Here is a 20,869-nt window from a genome sequence, read left to right on the forward strand (position 1 = left end):
ATAGAGATACTTCTCAGGAACCATGCACACATGGCGAAGAAGATATTGTGTATGTGCAGAATAGTCTGTTTCACAACCACATTTCAGATGAGAATCACTGCAATTGCTGCTCAACCACTAGTAAACGTGAATAATTTTGCACTTCATCTGTTGGTATTGTTGTTTTACTTCTTTTCTGCTGCTGACACTTGCAGTCAATATTAATTTAAATTGAAACTCCAGTGATGCTGTTAAAAAGTAGGTCAAGAGATCATTTGGAAAAAAAAATCCAAATGTGAATTATTAGCAAACAATAAAATACGCATCTTAAAAGGTGTTTTCAAATTTGTAAAACTTGACATAGGCTAGAAAGCCATACAAGTTCTTTAAAATCATCTTCAAAGAACTAGCCGCCTCTCTATTCATTTGCTTAAGAAATGCTTATTGTTTGCCTACCCACCAGTTTGCTTACAGAAGATGTGCTCCCTGTACAACGATAAGCTGTCATTATGAGCTGTTGATTTAGTCTAGAGAAGTTGCCCAGTACATTGAAGAAGTTCCAAACATTTCAATCACATTTTTTCTTAACTGATCTTCTACAAAGAATCTTCTTAATTGGGGTGCTTCAACACTTCTTTCTTGATAACTCCCGATTTTTTAGTTATTCTGTAGAAGTTCTCTTTTCCGCTTAAACTTAGTTCAGAATTTTCAAATTCAATTCAAGTCTTTAAGTTTTTCTTATTTCAAAAGCCAAGTAAATACTGAAATACTTATAAATATGTGGAAGATACCTCATCTAAGTTTTCAGTCCAAAAGTTGTTATAAAACCTACTCTTAAAGAAAAGGATATTTAACTTTTTACTTTCAGGAAGAAATCAAAACCACTCATTGAAACAAGGTACTATACTACAAAAGCAGGTCCTTCCTCTCCCCACCCCCCACTATTCTGGAAATGTAAACAAAAATTTTAAGTACAAAAGTGATTCTGTGCCTTTTACTTTGAACACTTATTCAGCACCTCAATGTTATTAGGTGTACTTTATGCTTGGCAAAGCAGAAATTCTGTGCTCACATTAGCTGTTCAGAGGACTTCAGAGTTTTTACTACCAAATATCACTGGTAAAGCTAAGCTCTTTGGATGATAAAGGTAGCAGGGAACTGTTCCTATGAAATTCTTGGGTATCTTTCAGGGTATTCTTAAGGGGTAGCTGTCCATTGAGTAGTGCCAGAGGCAGGTTGCAATAAGTGTGGTGGTTGCCTAAGGAAGGTACTGGCAAGGTGGTGGTTGGCATCTCGTGTTTATAACCTCTGCAACAGTGTCTCATTTGCATTGAATCTGAATGGTGGAAATCAGGGAGATCAGCTTGAGATGATACCAGAGAGGCCGAGGTACTGGTCATGGCAATAGAGGGTATAGGCTGGAGTTCTCCAAAAAGTCCTTGCTCTGCAGAGTCCAGAACATGGCACCTAGAAAGCATTTCTTTTTTCTTGATGGGCATTTCATATACTAATTGCTTCCAAAATTTAGAATTTAATTTGCTGCTTTTGGGTCCCTTCCACTTGATCAAGGACAAAAGTTTAATGTTGCGCTTTAGTGATTCCACTTCCTGGCAATTCACCTTTTCTTTTAATTCTGTACACTCAATCAGAATCACTTTGATTTCTCCACTGACTAGCATGTTATGGAGTCTGCTTTCCAACTCAAAAATACTCCATCCTCGTCTGAGAATATAGTCTGGAGTTAGCAGGATGATAAGTCTTCTGCTTTGCTCAACACATCTTGTGAGATCTTCAATGTATGCTACAAATCACAGAAAGAGAGAAAGAGTAAAACAAACACATTTCCAGTCTTTAAAGCATCAAGTTTGCACTCTAATAGAGCAAAAAGCCAGTCTTTCACTAAGGAACATCACATTTTCTTTTCTTGTATTGCACATTCAGAAAGTACATTTCCTTAAAAAGAACAATAAAAAAAACTCCGCTTATTAATACTTATTTTCTGTCTCCTCATCATTTCTTATAGTATTCTGTTAACTAATACAAAACTCTGACTTCTTCAGAGTTTAGGTGTATTTCAGCTATTTTTATTTATTTAATTATTTAATTCAAGGCAGGCTTCCAAATTTTATCCCAATGTATCAACAGCCCTAGGGGAACAAGTAATCATCAGATTGATGAAAAGAGAAATGGAGCTGTTTAACAAATGAAAAGTCACTGTATTTATGGGTTTGTTTTGTTTTTTCAACATAGTTTTCAACTACTAAGCTACCAAACTACCAAACAATTAGCAGGTATGTATAGGAACTACTTCAAAGATAACTGATAGAAATGGTGGAAAATCTCTTCTAGAATCATAGCTTGTTTCTCAGAATATCTTTTGTTATTGCAATCTTAGGTTCTCCATGTTGCCCTTCAAACTGAGAGATGGAAAAGTGGTTTGTGTGTGCCCTGGAGTTTAATTTAAACCAGCTGCTCTTTGTTCTGGGGCAGAATAAGGGGTGAAGTTACAGGTGGGGGATGGTGTGGAATGAATGGTAAAAGAGTAAAGGTGGAGTCTCTCAGTTGAGGAATCTTTACCCTACTTTGTGGAGCAATTCTGAGAGTGAGGTGAATATGTTATAGTCCTTTCATGGTAGAAAAACACTCAGCTAACTCTATATTTATTTATTCCACAGAATAATCCTTTTGCAACCATGTTTCCCAAAATCTGACCTGCCAAAAAGGGAAACACACACATGTGTTAACAAATGGAGACTTGGACACAGGTGCGGCAACAGAAAGCTGTCTTTACTAAGTAGAGAACAAGGCCTTGCTAATGTACAGTGCCCTCTAGCAGAAGCAGTGCTTACAGAAGCATAGCAACATTTGTCACTGCAAATCTGCCCAAGGTTACAGATTGCTTTCAAGGAGTACATAGTGCAGGGCCACCAAACAACTCAGTACAAGCCATTTGAAAAGAGAAACTTATTTTTACAGATGCACATTTTACAGAATCTCTCTTTTCCAGGGTTTTATTTCCACCACTAGGCAGCAAGAACACTTTCACGAGTGAATATGAGTAAACTTTCTACACACCCTATAGATAAACAAAAAACTTTTTGAGAGATACACATAGAATTGCCCATTTAACAATTTGCTGTTATTATTGTTTTGGGTTTTACTTAATACATTTTAGGACTTTCTCATGCAGTAGTTACAATAACTGTTTGTAAGACAACTTCTAAGTGGAGAGGGGACGTCTTAAGAATTTAAAGAGATTATTTTAGAAAAAAATCAGCATTGAAAACTGTAAAAAACAAAAGTAAAATAAATAAAAACCAAAAAAAGCAAAATAAAAACACCACATAAACAACAATAGGGAAGTTATCACTCTAATTATCACTTAGAGAACTGGTGAAACAGAATGGAAGGAAAGGTAGAAAGTTTCAATAGAGTGGAAAAATTCTATCCCAATGTATCAACAGCTCTGACTCTTCATTTTCTTCCTTTCTTTCTGCTCCCAAAAAGAAAGAAGTTATGTGGGAAGCTTCATCATTAGAGGTTGGATCTGTAAGATACAGTAAAATAAACTATCATGCATCTTTCCCATTATTCTTTTCACCTTTCCTCTACACAAAGCAAAGCAAAATAAAACCCAAACCCAGAATTATGGCATCAGTGCAGGAGTCCATGAAAATATAGTTTTTCCAGGTAAATTATGAGTTAATTGTTAATTTTTTAGAGGAATTGTTTATAAAATAATTTACCGAGGGGTTATTCCAGGTAGTATTATTCTCTCATTAATTGTAGTTTTTCATTTAATTAGAAAAATGATCTGTACAAATCTTGTCAGGAACACATCTGCCACATAAACTGTGCCTCTATGAGCAACACTTTTTCTATGTGTTGGGATGTAGTCTAATTTATTTTTTAACTGTATTTTTAAAAACAAAAGGTTTGTCTCTATATACATACCTCTACTTAAAGAAAAAAAAATTTACAATCCAGGTATCCATAGTCTTAAGAGAAACTATACACATACATATTAATTAATTTGATTGGGATTTATGGGCTTTGGTTTTTGCTATTCTTCTTCCTGAATGGGGAAGGGAACAGGGTACAATTTTTCTTCCCATTTGTATGGTTCTCCTCCTTCATCTGTCTTTTATATTTTGCTATTTGACAGCTAAGCCAAATGCAACATTTAGGGTTTGGGGGACCTCTTAAAGATTCATTAGACAGAATTTGCATTTTCCTCCAGAAGGAATGACTGTTAGGACAGATCCCACTATGCTCAGCTGCACAGGGTGTGGATGTTGAAGGGAACCTTGGGTAGAGGGAGTGGTCCCTGTCTCCTGCATATTACACTGGCTGTGCTTATCCTGGCAAAGCCTAGTGGAGAGTTGAGGCAACCATCCAGATAATTCCGGCTGAAAACCTGCTGTGGAAGAAAAAAGGTCGGAATTATCCTGGTTTGCCCTATATATACATTAATCATATGCACTGGAGTCAGTCAGTCAGTACATCAAAATTTTCCCTGGGTAGACACAGACCAAGTGTCCCAAAGAAAACATGAGCCATTTGTTTGGGCCCTGAATTTTGTGTTCCATTTCACTTGGTGAAAAACCAAGTGGAAGTTTTCAGATGTGGAGCCCACATTTCACTTCTTGGGATAGTGATCAGTGGCTGGGCAACAACCTCAATATTTGAAAGCAGCTGGGGAGGTGCCTCTAAAAGCTGCCTGGCTCTAAGGAAAAGAAGGAAAGACTGTGCACTAGCTTCCATATTCTGGCTCTCTCTTTGTTTTTCTCTCTATGTTTTTTTCTCCACACCCCCCCCATCAGCTCCTCTCTACCTCTCTCTCTCTTTCTTTTTCTGTCCTGTCTCTTTCTTGTCCTTTTATCTCCCTTTTTGCTTTCTTGCTCATTCTTTCTGCCTTTCCCTCTCTTGTTTTCCCTTTCTCTTTTTGTCTATCTCTGTTTACCCCCTTCTTTCCTCCCTTCTTAAGTTTTTACTTTCTGTCTTCTTATCTTTAGGGAAAAAAAACAGGACATAGCCATCGTGAAAAATATACGTAAACTAACAAGAGACCAAACAGGTAGAGTTAATATTTTTTATTTCCTAATTTTTAACCAGGGAGTTGTTGCTGGCTTCTATGTAACAAGTACCCCAAATAATTTCTCTCTTACCCCCAGGTTGCATGTCTACATCCAAAGACTGCAAACTAAAGCATGATCCATTAAGAATATGTCTTGTTTTTGCATGGTCTATAAGCAAGGAATAATTTCTTCAAAGGTTGTAAAAAAAAAAGAATATGATGCAACAGAGACCATATATGACTCACAAAGTCAAAAATATTTACTATCTGGGCTTTTACAGAGAAAGTTTGCTGCCCCTGAATTAGAGACCATCAGGGTATTTAGGTTTGGAAAAGTTCCAAGTAAACTAAGCAGAAACAGGTATCATGTTAAGACATTGCTGGTCCATAGTTAGTGTAGTCTCTGACAGGCAGTGGTGTTTGCCATGGTAGAGCTGTGGTTTTGTGGGGGACATTTTAGAAACCTTCAGAAACCATTTTAAAAAGCTTGTTACCAAGAAGAGATAATAAGGAGACTTTTTTTAAAAAGTCCCTAAATCCACAGCACACATGAATATTTATTAAATCTTGCCTTGACTTATTCTGGCAAATTTAGCAAATGAGTACTAGAAATCCCTCAAAGGCTCTTTTTTTCCACATAAAGAAGTATAAAATATCCCTTAAATAGAAGGTCATTAAATTATTTCTTTGTAGATTTTGGTTTGAAGTAACCTATGATGACAAAAAAAAAAAATTAAAGAGACCTTGGTCTGATAGTCTTTTGCTTCTCTAGGCAAAGCTGTGAAACCATACCAAATTATCAGACACAAAATAAAGCTACTTACATTTAAATTATTTGTGATCTTCACAACTGGTAAAGAAAAAACCCCGTGAACATAGTTTTGATAAGGGTGCTTGAGTTGGTGTAAATTCATTTTTCATATTATAAGTGCAAGTGCAAAGAACCTTTTTTCATTTGTCTATCTTGAGAGTTGACAGAAATTAGGAAATATTCTAGAAAGGAAATGCATAGTCACTAGGCCCACTTTGGGGTGTGTACTTATTAGAGAATGAAGAAAGTTTAAGACAATAGGAAACAAGGAAAGTGACAAATTGAAGTGGCAGGGGGGTGGGAGGTTGGGGTACCAGGTGGTGGGTATTATAGAGGGCACAGCTTGCATGGAGCACTGGGTGTGGTGAAAAAATAATGAATACTGTTTTTCTGAAAATAAATAAATTGGGGGAAAAAAAAAAACTATTAAAAGGAAAACAAATTCAATTTAAAAAATTCTTTCGGGGCAGTTGTATAAACCAAAATCACAGTGCATCTAGAAAAATAGAATTAGCTCTACAAAAGTGACTTGGAAACAGGACACTTATTTAAAAAAAGCATAACTGAAGAAAGAAATAAAGCAATAAAATAGAAGCAGGAAGAATGGCAGCCCTAAGAAATTGCTTCTACTGTGATGTGTATACTTTCCCAAAAGAACTCAGTACTCTTATAAATCTCAGGCGCTGAATCTGTTGCAGATGTAGGCAGAAGAACAAGTGAGAAAAAAAAACTTATATATTTAGGAATGTCCATGAGGTCTTGCTACTGCCTACTAACCTGATTTATCAGGTTATCAAACTAATCAATTAGCTTCTTGTAAATAATCTTATGTCCGGGTAGTTATGTTAGGGGTAGTTGGCATATTTTTAAAAAGTTAAAAGACAACTAACCTATAGACAAAGACACAATTTACTATTTTTCCAGGTTCAAATAATAATGTTTTTTATACCCACAGCTATGTACATCCATTAACAGACAAATCATTAAGATGAGAAAGGATGCATTAATATGGGTACTAATTCATTAATTTTTGGCTAACATTAGCTAACTCATAGATATCAACAGTGGTATTTTCTAAAACTTATGGGTTAATATTTTAAGACTTAAAATCAAGATTTAATAAGTCAAGCGGAGAAAGACAACTATCATATGATCTCCCTGATATGAGGAAGTGGTGATGCAACATGGGGGCTTAAGTGGGTAGGAGAAGAATCCATGAAACAAGATGGCATAGGGAGGGAGACAAACCATAAGTGACTCTTAATCTCACGAAGCAAACTGTGGGTTGCTGGGGGGAGGGGGGTTGGGAGAAGGGGGGTAGGATTATGGACATTGGGGAGGGTATGTGCTTTTGGGTAAATTGGAAGGGGAGATGAACCATGAGAGACTATGGACTCTGAAAAACAATCTGAGGGGTTTGAAGTGGCGGGGGTGTGGGAGGTTGGGGTACCAGGTGGTGGGTATTATAGAGGGCACAGCTTGCATGGAGCACTGGGTGTGGTGAAAAAATAATGAATACTGTTTTTCTGAAAATAAATAAATTGGAAAAAAAATCAAGATTTAATCTCTAAATTGACATCAGAATTGAATTCTTTCTAATTGAGATGGGTCCTTTCCTTTAACTGGTATGGAGAAACCAGCAAAAATAATATAGGTCTCCTAAATATCAAATCAATCCTATATATCAAAGAAAAATGTATTATTCAGCATTATATATTTGGGAAAAACTATTTGCCCTCTGGTATAACTAGACACTTTATAATGTAGTCTCATTGAAAATACTATATATAAAAAAAGAAAATACTCTATGCATCTTAAATAATGAAGCTTAATACTAACCTGTTGAAAGAGTTATATAGGTTGACAACCTGACTTTGTCTGTTGATATTACTAAAGATCTGGGTCTTGATTCTGCTTCTGGCAGATGTAAGGTTCTGCCTGTGTTGTCTGCCACAAAGATTGAGGCAATAAAATTTTTATTTAACTAGGTGTATGTGTGGGAAGAAGGAGCTTTCTAAACAGTGTGTGGTATTATTTACCCTACAAAAACTTTTCCTTTCTCCTCCCTCTCCAAGTCCTTGGCTTGATATTTCATAGATAGTTCATTGGCTTAAAATTTTTGGTGAGCATTTTATTCTCTACTGAGTAATGTTAAGGATACTAATTAATTATTTTTGAAAGGTTGGTTGATCAATGGCTAACATGGATTTGCTGTGACCTTGCAAGTATAGTGAACTATATTTATTCACAGTTTTGACTTTGAAGACTGTTATTTCTGGTAATGAATCCCTTACTTTTACTGTTACATTTTACCTGTGGATGAATGGGTAGGGAAGCATAACAGTAGGCAGAATCTACTCTGGAATATTATCCTCATCTCTAAATTCTTTCTAATCTCTCTTCACCACTTTCCTGAGAGTAAAGATAGGTAATGGAAAACATTCAGAGAATATTGAGGGAAAGATCATATGGAGAGTAGCATACAAAAAAAAAGCAAAAACACCCAAAAAACCAAAAACCAAAAAAAAAAAAAACACCACACCCTGCAAAATGTCCTTTCCCTCCTCTTTTTTCCCTTACCCTCATGCCCTAGAAACTTGTAGATGGAACTGGTTTCATTCAGTGCAATCTTATGAATAGGAACAAGACTACCTGCTCCTTAAATTGTCTTTTCTGTGGCTCCTTTGTACTTAAAGACAGTTTTACCCAGGTCTTCTGATCCTTTTTTTTTTTTTTAAAGGTGTCTGTTCTTTGTGCCCCTCGAGCAGTAGACCTCTTGATTGAAATTCTACACAGTTCTTTCTTAACCTCAAACTCTCGTGAGAAACTTTAGTCCATTGACATCAGCACATTTGGGGGCATATTGGGGTATAATTCCTTTTCTCTTGACTTTAACATGAAGGGGATAGTGGGCATATCTAATTTTATTCCATTTGAGTTAATTGCTCACAATGTGTTAAATTTCCACGGTTGTGCATGTCACTCCTGCCTCACAGTTTTTAGGTCACAGACATCAGAATGCCTAGAAAAGGATTTTATTACTCCCCAAGGAAAATTTACTTGAATAGTGTCCAATATGTCCAGCTATTAGAGGAACTATTGGCAATGGGTACTTACAGATCCATGTACAAAAATATTTTTTGCATGCCTCACTTAGAAGTGACTAGGGATCATCTGACACCAGATGTATTCTCCACTCATTTGTCATTCCACTGTCAGCACAATCACATGGCTAACACTAAGTATTAGAAAACTGAAGATTAGAATAGTGAGGAAATGTAAGAATGTAATCAGACATTATCATTTTCCCTTAAATTACTGAAGGAGTTATGGGAATCTTGAGTTTCACTCACTCAATTACTCCTTCAGTAATACTGATACTTGAGGCCAAATTCATAAATATAACTTCAGCAGAGATGATCAAACATATATGTGACAGTATCTTTAGTATACTAATGTCTTTCTCTAGTGTAATAATGCATGAATAACTCACATAGAGATCTCCTCAGTCTTTCTATGAATAGAAGGGAACATTAGGATAAATCATTTTGAAGGAATGTTTTCTCTTCAAAGTCTACTTAGATATTTATAGATTTTTCTGACGTTTCAGACAGAACAGGCTCAATTTTTAATTGTTAATAAGTATTACATAGGTATTTTTAAGTACCTTGATTGCTTTCTTTTAAAGGCAAGCAACAGCTAGAGGATTGGGTTGTTTCTACTTTTAGTCTTAGAATGTTACTTTCTCCACCTGATCAGTGGCCTTGAGCCTAATTCAACAACCTTTATATTTTTATGTTTTTTAATCCTTGCAGAAACACTGAGATAAGATGGGATAGAGAACCTAAATGGTACTCATCCAAAAATGTCCCCGATCTCAGGATCTCAATTGCACAGCTGGGTTCTATTGGTCACATGTCAGCTTCAGAGCACATCTGTTCATTCCTCAAGGATCCACTAGGCCCCATGAACAAAATGTGCTCTGTGTACAGTACTTTACACCACAAAACCCAGCAGCTGCAGGGGTGAGAAAATCTCTACTTCTCAAATTTGTGTCTCTAGGCAGTTTGAGTAGGGTGTTTTCTATCTGGCTTACTTTTGGTTGTCTGTCAGTTCTGACATTCAGATGCCTGTTGGCAACAAAATTGCTTTTGCTATTCTCAGGACAGATGTTTCTAGCCTGGGAAGAGACAAACCAAATTTTTACTGGAAAGTAGGAATTCTTGCCACATTCAGGCACCAAACCTGAGAAAACACAAGGAAGATCTTGGCTACAGGCTCAAGAATGGAAAGGTAGGCCACTGCCAGGAAAATAATGTCCAGAGATGAAGACTTTTAGTTTTAGCCTTTATGAAAAAAATGTTTGTGTCAAATCTCCCCATCTCTGCTGCCTCATGATGGCCAAAGGACACTTCCTTAGTAGGGCACGTCCAAACAGTACAGACGCAACCTTATCTTGGAAAGTAACATCTTTCTATTGAAGCATTTTGAGAACCGTTGGTCATATGAGGAAGAGAGAGACTGAGAGGGAGATAGAAGATGGGTGGAGTCCCCTTCATGTACTTTGAAACTGTATGCACTGGAAAGGTATGTGTGCTAATGAGATTGAGTTGGAATACCATGAGAGTGGTACAAAAGAAACTGAAGATACATCAAAGATGAAGATATTAAACATTAATGGGTTAATGACATAGACCTCATTAATTTGATTCATAGAAAATTATTGTTGTAGATCAAGGATGATATTATGAAGTCTGCTTTTACAATCCTCAAAGACCTCATTGCTAGTTTTTGGAGGAAGGAGTAGTCTTGGATCAACATATTTTAAAAGAGATGTGAGGGACAAGCATAGCTTATAATATTGTAACTAGTTTCCCCCCCCCAGGAATGTGTCTATATTTATATAGCATAACCTGTTAAATCTGTACCAATGGCTGCAAATACAGACCACAGAAGCTTCTTTAATAACACACATACGCCAAGTCCAAAATTTTCTACTCTGTCATTCATGTGTAAATCAAGTATATTATTCATATACTTCATCAACTTCCTGAATGCATGCTAAAAATGCCAAGAAAAAACTCGTTAATCGTGACATGGTGACTGCTCAGCCAGCTCTAAAATGTTGATGGAAAAAGAAAAATTGTCAAAGGGCCTTTTTAAGAACTTCTGCAGGTTACACTTGCAAATCAGAATTCAGAGAACATGAATTTCCTCATTTAAGAAGGAAGGATTAAAATCAAACACCCTCCAGTGGTTGCATCTAAAAACTGCATAGTTGTCCCAAATGGCTTACTTATAAAAGGAGTCTTCCTGTGCACCACTGAGTACACAGAATCCAAATCCCTGCTCAGTCTGATGGTTGTATAATCTCAAAAAAATTAAAGTGATCTTCTATGGACTATAAAATCTCTGCCATCCTAATGACTTCTTGGGTGTTTTTATGTTAAGTTCTTTAAATGTCAGGGTAGAGTAGGTGACAACTTCCTAACATCTCTTCTTATTCAGTGAGTTACATTCCCCAACTCAAATCTGGTAGCTTAGAGCTAGGAAATATGGCTTATATAAGCCTTGCACTCTATTGTCAAAGAGGATGTTCAGATGTGTCTTTGATACACTGAAACAACTAATTTCAATCAATTTAGCCAAACAACTAGCTAACTCAATGAGGTGTAAAATATTTTACCACCTGTTGACTACATTGACCCACTGTGTTGATTAAATTGACCAGTCAGGTCCCCAAAATAGACTATATGGGAGCATTAAGAAGACGTAATTTGGGGATCCATCTCTTTCACCTTCATTCTGCCTAGGTTTGACTCTCACCTATGCACAATAGCTTCTTCTTTACATAATAAGCTAGTGTCATCTACTGAGTTCTAGGTAAAGTGACTCTCTTGTGTTCTATATTACCCCCATTTCCCTTTCTGATGTATGCAATGGTAAAGCACTGTTTTCCATTTCAGAAGAACTGGTGGAGTTGATAAAGACTGCCTATTGTGGTGCCAACAATTTTGGAATGCAAGAAGACAGAAAGCCCAGCACCACATTGAATCCTATTGAAGATGACTTAACAGAGAGTACAAATTCCACTTTGGTAATGACATTACTTTAATACAATTTAGGATATAACTCTAAAAATTGATGTTGCAAAATGTTTGCATTTAAAAAGATACTCATGACAAAGTAGAAAAAATAAATAGTAATCTAATAAATTAAACAAAATAGTTAAGAAATGTTTTTAATTTTATATCAATGTTAAACCCCTTTTAGTATTCTTTTGAATATAAAAAAAATAAAAACAATATACTCTTTAGCCTAGTTTAAGAACTGAAGCTATTCATATGAATTACTCACAATTTTTTTTCCCAGTAGAAAGCTCCTTTTTAGCTTTCATGTTTGCCTTGTTAACAAAAAATGCCATTTAGACACTCTCATGCAAAAATTTAAACCCTGACTTACTTCATTCTCATTATTTCCTTCTATCTTAGACACTGCTCAAACAAAATCAATAAGCACCTATGAAGCATTCAATGAGTTCAACTTCTCTGCTAGATGATGACAGGAATATGGGATAAATGAAATATAGTCTCTGCCCTCATGGAGCTTATAATCTTCCTGAGTAGATAAAATATAAATAGATGGGAAACTATATAAAATAATAAAATAAAATGTCACAGGAGTAAAAAAGTTTATAGGCCAAAAAGTGACTTTATGTGTGAACTTTGGAATGGAGATATTATTATGGGCCTTTCATACAGGCAGCGATATGGAGAAGAGTAAATAAGATTTGTAAAGGTATAAAAGGCTAGCATGAACAAAAGCATTACAAGGACACACAATGTATATCAAAGGCACAATATGGTTACAGTGAAAGGTGTAAGGAAATGATAAAAAACAAGTTTAGGAGATTGATCTGGGCTAACACCAGACTACAGGAGTGTTTAACTGATGATTATGGATTTTATCCTACAGGAGATGCTGAACAATTTAAGGTTGAATGGGGAAGTAAATACTGTTTTCTTTGTTTCTTTCTATGTACATTTAAGTGTGCATATTCACGTGCATACAGAAACATACTTAGATACATATGCATTCTGAGAAAAGAGATAAACAACCAAAAATCAAGTGTTTCAAATTATCTCCTTTCAGTTTGGTGAACTTGGTGGACAGCTGATAATCTGAATAAATGTTTTGGAGTAATAGCATGATCTAATAGACTGAGAACCAGAGTCAAATAGATCCAGATTCTAATCCTAGCTCTACCATTTGCCAGCTATCTGATCTTGGACTACTTGAACTTATTTTCTTATCTGTAAGTTAAGGATAATGGTATCAACTCTTTTTCTACATAGGGTTATTATAAACATGAAATGAAATTATATGAATATATTTAATATACTGTGAAGTATGGGAAATAAAAGCTTTTTAATTTTGTTATCACATGGGTACAAATTATCATATTCTGATTGGTAGTCACATTTTAACCCCCCTCAAGGATATTAATATAGAATCATATGCAAACTAATTCTAGCAGTTATATTTACCTTCAATGGCATTTTAAACTCTTTGAAGACAGGGTCATATTTTAAGCTTTCCTGTATTCCCCTTATACTTTAGCCTGCACAGCACTCTGAACATGAACAGGAACTAAATATAAATTTTTTACTTGAACCTGAATTTATTCTAAAAGCTCAAATATAGCTTTCAATATGTAGCATAATTTAAAAGTAACATTCAAGTCCAGAGCCTCTTTAAAATAACTTGAATACACAGTGAGTTGTATACCCCATAGTCTCACATACCTTTTTTTTAATGTGTTTTTTTTTCCAATAAATCTGGAAATGAGTAACAAGGCATATTTTCAGTTATTAGTGACAACAAATGTAGGTATAAGTAGAAGGACAATGACAGAAGACCAGCTTTGAAACTGAAATGCGTTGAAAAGGCTTTGACTTTTATATATATATATTTAAGGATCATCATTTTCTTAGAATGCTAAGGCAATGTAATTTTAAAAATACCATTAAGGCGCAGTACCTAAAATATAAAACCATAACTGAAATGCAAGTGAGAGTACCTTTTAAAAAATGTGCATGCCAGGACACAGACATAGTGGAGAAATTTGAATTTAATAAAATCTCCTATGAGAAACAACTATCTAAATACTTGGTTCTGACATCTGAAGCCTCCATGTAACTTCATAAAAGAAACAAAAATTCTAAATACAAAACTGAAAGTACTTACTTCCACTTGGAATCAGGTCCCTTTCTGGGATGAAGAGTTTATATCCATAGTGTTTTTCCAGGACATCTGGCAGTATTTCAAGAGCAAACTGCTCTTCTTCAGGATTGTCACACTCTAAAGTATCTTGGTCCACTTTTGTGTAAGACAGATAGGCATCATATTCCTTGTTGTCTTAAATACAAAGAACAACAAATGGGTTTTATGTATTAGTAGGTTCTCTTTAACTACTAAATGTCTATAACCATTAACAGGTTGAACTAAACAGTATAATTAGTGACTGTCTTTTACAATTAGAAAAAAAAATAAACCACATGCCATGTTATAAGAAATCTGGTACAATTCCACATAACGTAGTCATATGATATGAGCTTAAACAGTCATGGTAATGGGAAACCTATAGTCAGGACAGAATAAAAGAGAATTATTATTTGTGACTTTTGGTGACTATACATATTTGTGATGTTCAGTGATGTGTGAATGATTAGCTCAGTGTGTTTGAATGCAGGACTAAATAGACCAAAGTCATGGATTTGAACTTTTTCTGTGCCAGTTGGCTTGGCTCTGTTACTTGGTCACAGGCTATATACCTCGTTTGCACAAATATGTGCAAGAGATCCAAGAGGGGCTGGGCCCTAGAGTCTGGAAGATCAAAATAATCCAGTCTCACTCCTGGAGACACTACTCACAACACATGCCATATTTCCAGTTGGTTAGTATTATCATCTTCATATACAAAAAGTAGTTCATTATCAAATATTAGAGACAGCAGCTGGGTTTTATACAAGTGCATTGTCTGTTATTCTTGTTCAATCCATGGCCAACTAATTTGACACAAGCTTCCAAAAGAAGCCTTTGTTTCAAAATATACATCCTTCCATTATTGCTAAATTAGGTTTTCCCTTCACACACTTAGGGAATTATCTATGCTTTGAGAAAGTATTTTTTTCCTCCTTTGCTGTGTTGGCTCTCTCTCTTCAGCCTCTCCAAAGAGAAAATGTAAAATGTTTACATATTATTCCCCTAAAAATTATTAATACAACCACTCAAGTTATTAGTCCCCATTGGTTTTAGAAAAGCCACATTGGAAAAGTTATAGTGGTTTTCTAAATTCCCTTATTTATAGAAAATTATTTTTAAAAGTTAATGTAGTGAACATAGACTTAAGTGAAACTGTTAATATTTAGTAAACCTTGTTACTTGCAAATAATAATTTTAAAAGATAGGCAAATATTTCAGGGTTTGTTTCTAACCTCATCAATATTTTCCATTAGAGCAGACCTGATTACAATATAGCAAATCCTGACCAAAATGTAATTTACAGAATGAAGCAGCCACTCATCTATACCATTAATGATTTAGTTCTACCTACTAAAGGAGAAATAAATGATAGGTATATGGAGACATATAAATACCTTAGAGTAGAAGTACGTGGCACCCCTTGATTATCTAGTGATATCTGAGGCAGGATTATATTTTTCTAATTCTAGTAAGATTCCAGTCTTCACCACCCCCACATGAAAGGAACTCTGGTAATTTACGTTATGATGGTGCCTGAAGACAAGATGTTTTTCTTTAGCATGTCCTCTGGCTGGAAAAGGCTTCCATAAAACTTGGTTGGGTTACTTGATTGCCAAGAAGCAGATGCACATGAAGGACTGCCCTGGATAGTTGAGATCATTTGGCTTACAAATGGGGCACATTCCACTCGTATGCATAAAACACCACTTGGAAGTGAGAATGTTCATAAGCAATGCTAATGTAAGAACCTCCTGGTAATCTTAGCACCTCTGCCCCTGTTCCAATCAAGCTCAGGATGCACCTGCAAGTCCTTGACTTTCTCCAACTATAATTACTCACCTGGGACTTAGAGCTGCTGATGATACACAGCTGGAAGAATAAAATAGGCCAAAGGACAAACAGATCCATTCCTATAAACAGAATGTATTTCATTGTTCTTAATGGGTGATGCTGCTGCCTCAGATTCCATAATGTCAGACTAGACCCTTGTTTCCTCTGATTTTGATGACATTTCTGCTTTGCAAACTCCTTAAATTCAACTACTTATTAATTTATTCAGCAGTGATTTGTTGAGCATCTACTATGAGCTAACCATCTGTAATGACTACCTCTTTCACTCATTGGGCCAGGCCTTTTATATTTTTGTCTATATTGTTTATCCTAAGACTATTTGCCCTCCAAACATGCCTAAACTCACATATTCCTCGTCCCTACTTGTTTCACCTATACTTTAATATAGGTGATGTTACAGACTTTCTTCTAGAAAAATATTGCCATATTTGCATATCCCAAATCAATTTGTGATAAAGAACGTGGATGTCTTTGATATCTGTTAACACCTAACTTGTCTGGATAATAAATTTTACCTAACATTCTAGAAGCACACCATTCTTTTGGGAAAGTGTTGCTTCTGATTTTAGTCATGTCCCTTTAAAATGAATTAAATATTTAAAGAATTTAAAGAATTAAAGAGCTTATGGTGGCTGGACAGAACAGGAAGAGTGCTCTCAAAGCCACCATGTCAGATGTCCCAGAAGCTCTAAGATGCCAGTTAGTGAGCAAGCAGCGATGCAGATGCCACAGTTTAAAAAACGCACTTCAGCCTTATATAGGCAGCCAAGAAAATCTCATGAATATCCACAGCTGTTGCTCTTAGAGAGGAGCAAGATGGAAGAGCAAAATCAACAACATGATGTAAATAAGGTTAACAACAAGGCCTGGAATTGTTTTAAAACCAAAAGGCAATTAAGTAACACCACTTTGCTAGGCAAGGCTAATGAGCCTTCTGTGTTAAATCATGCTGACTAAGCTCATCTAAGGAACCAGAAAATAGAGCACAATGCAGAGACTTAACAAGAAAGAGAGCTTGCACAGCAATCACCATGCGTATATTGTTCCCAGTGAAGAGAGAAGTTAGGAGGAAGGGAACCGAACTGAAGAATTTTCCTGTTGTCACTCCTGTCCTTCCAGTTTTCAAAGCTCATTTTAATCCTGTTCACCACCAGGAAGCCATTCCTGTTTACAACCCAGTTCTAGGGCTATGCTAAACACAGTGCTAAATTCTTAGCTTCTAAAGTGCAAAGACTGTGTAACATTGTGGATTATTATATCCCTAGTGCCTACTATAGTATGTGTATGTGTGTTGATCCAGATGAGGAATATAAGTGAATATATCATATGTAAAGCCTGCCACATAGTAGACACTTAATCAATATTTAATGACTGAACAACTCAAAGGTCAAATAAATGAAGCTATCATTGGTGGATTAAAATGAAATGACGGGGGTGCCTGGGTGGCTCAGTGGGTTAAAGCCTCTGCCTTCGGCTCAGGTCATGATCCCAGGGTCCTGGAATCGAGTCCCGCATCGGGCTCTCTGCTCCGCAGGGAGCCTGCTTCCTTCTCTCTCTCTGCCTGCCTCTCTGCCTACTTGTGATCTCTGTCAAATAAATAAATAAAATCTTTAAAAAAAATGAAATGACGGGGCACCTGGGTGGCTCAGTGGATTAAGTCACTGCCTTCGGCTCAGGTCATGATCTCAGGTTCCTGAGATCGAGTCCCGCATCGGGCTCTCTGCTCAGCAGGGATCCTGCTTCCCTCTCTCTCTCTCTGCCTGCCTCTCTGCCTACATGTGATCTCTCTCTGTCAAATAAATAAATAAAATCTTTAAAAAAATAAAATGAAATGAGGTTTATAAAGAATAAACTAAGAAGTAAAAGTCTGTTGGATTGACTTTATTTTATAAAAACAAGGCATTTTTATAAGAACTTTTATAAGAACTTTCAGAAATGCTACTATACCTATGAATTAAAGAGAAAATATGAACAAAAAGTATAAGGGTAAAACTAGGATGTGTCCATGAGATGCCAAAGTACTTAAATAAAGAAATGAAAAATTTGGAAGTTATCTAGCTGATATTTGGCATCATGAAACCAAGTATTTCTAATAGAGCTTTAATGTTCATTTATTCATCCTCACCACATACCTGCTGACTTTTTAGTATTCCATTCAGCTAGTACAGGTTGTATATTTAAGGTCTAAGTTTCCATGTAGGAATAAAAAAATATTTGAATTCTCCTTCCTAATGAAAACCCTTGAAGTCCCTTCCTTCCACATTACATTTGCTCCCTAAAACAACAGGTTTGGAATCAGTACATACAATTTTCTAACCAAAATGCTCTAGATTTTTATCATTTTTTACTACATGAACCACACTGGAGATGTAGATGCAAAGTAGAAAATTTAATCCTGAAATGTCCTATGATGCTAGCATGGATTCAGCCTTACAAATATGTACTACATCTGATCAGTTAATCTGGATTCTTGGGTATGGGTGATGAATATAATTAATTATTGAAGATTAACTTAATAAATTGTATCATCACAGAGGGTATTGACAAATTGCTTATATTCATGACTCAAAACAAATTAATCACAGGAGCCTCCCTCTCATGTTCTTTCATTTAGACAATGTGTCTTCTATATTCCCAGTTGGATAATTTAGCCACTTGTTGGCACCTGTGAATCAGTAACTTTTTCCTCAGTAGTACATTTCATCTAGTTATTTTACATGTGCAAGTAAGAAGTCAGATTTTTTTCTTTTTTTTTCAATTCATTAACATATAGTGTATTATTTGTTTCAGGAGTACAGGTCTGTAAATCATCAGTCTTACACAATACACAGCACTCACCATGGCACATACCCTGCCCAATGTCCATACCCAGCCACCATATTCCTCCCCTCTCCCCTCCAGTAACCCTCAGTTTGTTTCCTGAGATCAAAAGTCTCTTAGGGTTTGTCTCCCTTCCCAGTCCCATCTTGTTTCATTTTCTCCTCCCCTTCCCCCATCCACACCCTGCCTTTCAAATTCCTCATATCAGAGAGATCATATGACAGCTGTCTGTCTCTGATTGAGAAGTCAGATTTATCTATATTAATTGCTATATATGGAAACTGACCATACTTTCATATATATTGTTGGAGCACATAATTATGGTTGGAACAGGCCCTAATCTCTCATTTTGAAACTATGCCTGAATAAGGGTCTATAATACTTTTAAATGACTGCTATAATAATTAGGTAGATATACTGCTTTGATAAAGAGCATGCATATGTACTCATCAAACAACATTCAACATTTCTCTAATTGACTATGAAAAACATAAGTCAATTAAAATCCACTCATCATCATTTACATAATAGAAAACATAGGACCAATATTGAAGATTCCTCAAATTTTTTTTACAGTCATCACCCTGCCCTTCTTCTACCACTATAAAAATAAACAAAATCATGAATCCTTCTTCTTTAAGACCATGATCTTACAAAAACAAACGAAAGCTCTAACCTTCATTATTTTAATATAATGAAACGTAGAATCAAAATCTGACTTTTTAATGACTTCAAAATGGACTTCTTTTTAATCTTGGTTTACTTAAGGGGTTCCACACATACATTTCCAAGACTTACAGTAGTTTGTGGCTGAGGACTTTATGCATATCGAGTTACATGCCATGATTTCTTATTGGTATTGATTTGATATATGGTAATTTATTCTCTTGAAAAATTAAATCATTTTTGAATGTTCAAAGAAACAAGGCTCAATATAATGCTTTATTGATATTTCATTCAAAAGATTTCTAGGGCCCTAGATGACAAATATAAGAAAATTATAAACTACATTCTGAATTTCTATCCTTTAGGTCATTTTGAGACTGGTTCTACAATCATCCAAAATATGTGGATCCAGATGCACTGTGAGATTTAAAAAAAGACTCTTCATAGCTTTTAATCTGTTTCTTAAATGCTTTGCTTATTTTTTCAATGTTAGGAATGGCTAAAAATGATCTGTACCTAAATCTGAATTTTCTGGAGGAAAATAATGGAATTGATTCTTAATTTATTTCTTAGTAAGGGGAAGGGTTTTGACAACAATTGTTTTAGTTCCAGATCAGTTCATGTCTTCTTGTTAAACTGTTTATTTGGAAATAGTGTCAAACATACAAAAATAAAATATTTTCAGAGAACGTCTGTATATCCTTTAACCAGATTGTCCTGTGGTTAATATTTTCTCCAATTTGTTCTTTCTTGATAAATACATAAATTTTTTTCTGAACTGTTTGAATTTTTTTTGAACTGTTTGCTTTAGTCTGAGCCCTGTAACTCTAAATATTTCATCATGTATCACCTAAGATTAGGGATATTCTCCTACCTAATCAAAAATTCATGCCTTTTAATTGAAGTTGAACAAGATACAGCTTACCATTGGTAGTTTCATCACCTCCAAAATGCTGTCGGTAGAAGAGCATCAGTTCAATATTGTAGCATTTGTAGATGATCACAAGAAGTACAAGGAGGAGGAAGATTGCTCCCAGACCTCCTGCAAGTTCAATTTTGTAGATTAAATCTGGAACCGATAGAATAAACAGGAAAGGGTAATTAAATCAGCAACACTTGGGATCTTTCCATATTTCTAGTCTGTAAGATGTACAAACCATTCTGCTTTTCTTTCCAAAAGATTCTTCCTTAATGCGGTAAGTAGCCTGTTCTCGATACATTTGTGTAAATCAAATTTTCATAAAATTAACTCTTTTCTGAAGATTTGAATAATTTTACTCTTGAAAGTGATGTCTACTTGAAAAGGAATAGTCACTCCCAATTTGTTCTGAACACATCTAAATCTTACATATATACTTCTGTTTTAAGAGTATCTCAGGGAAATGTTGGAACTGCCTTTT

General features: G+C 35.5%; 1 protein-coding gene across 2 annotated transcripts in view; it reads right to left on the reverse strand.

The window, feature by feature from the left end:
* Nucleotides 1–1,024: 1,024 nt before the first annotated feature.
* IL1RAPL2 (interleukin 1 receptor accessory protein like 2) overlaps nt 1,025–20,869 on the reverse strand; it is a 1,343,934-nt gene continuing 1,324,089 nt past the window's right edge. For both annotated transcript variants that reach the window (XM_044234598.1, XM_044234599.1), the window contains 3 exons: nt 20,395–20,538; nt 14,115–14,285; nt 1,025–1,780 (listed from right to left, as the gene is read on the reverse strand). In XM_044234598.1, coding sequence (XP_044090533.1) covers nt 1,083–1,780; nt 14,115–14,285; nt 20,395–20,538 — 1,013 coding nt within the window. In that variant the 3' untranslated portion in view covers nt 1,025–1,082. The remainder of the gene's footprint in view (nt 1,781–14,114; nt 14,286–20,394; nt 20,539–20,869) is intronic.

This window comes from Neovison vison, chromosome X, assembly GCF_020171115.1.
Source record: "Neovison vison isolate M4711 chromosome X, ASM_NN_V1, whole genome shotgun sequence".
Lineage (NCBI taxonomy): Eukaryota > Metazoa > Chordata > Mammalia > Carnivora > Mustelidae > Neogale > Neogale vison.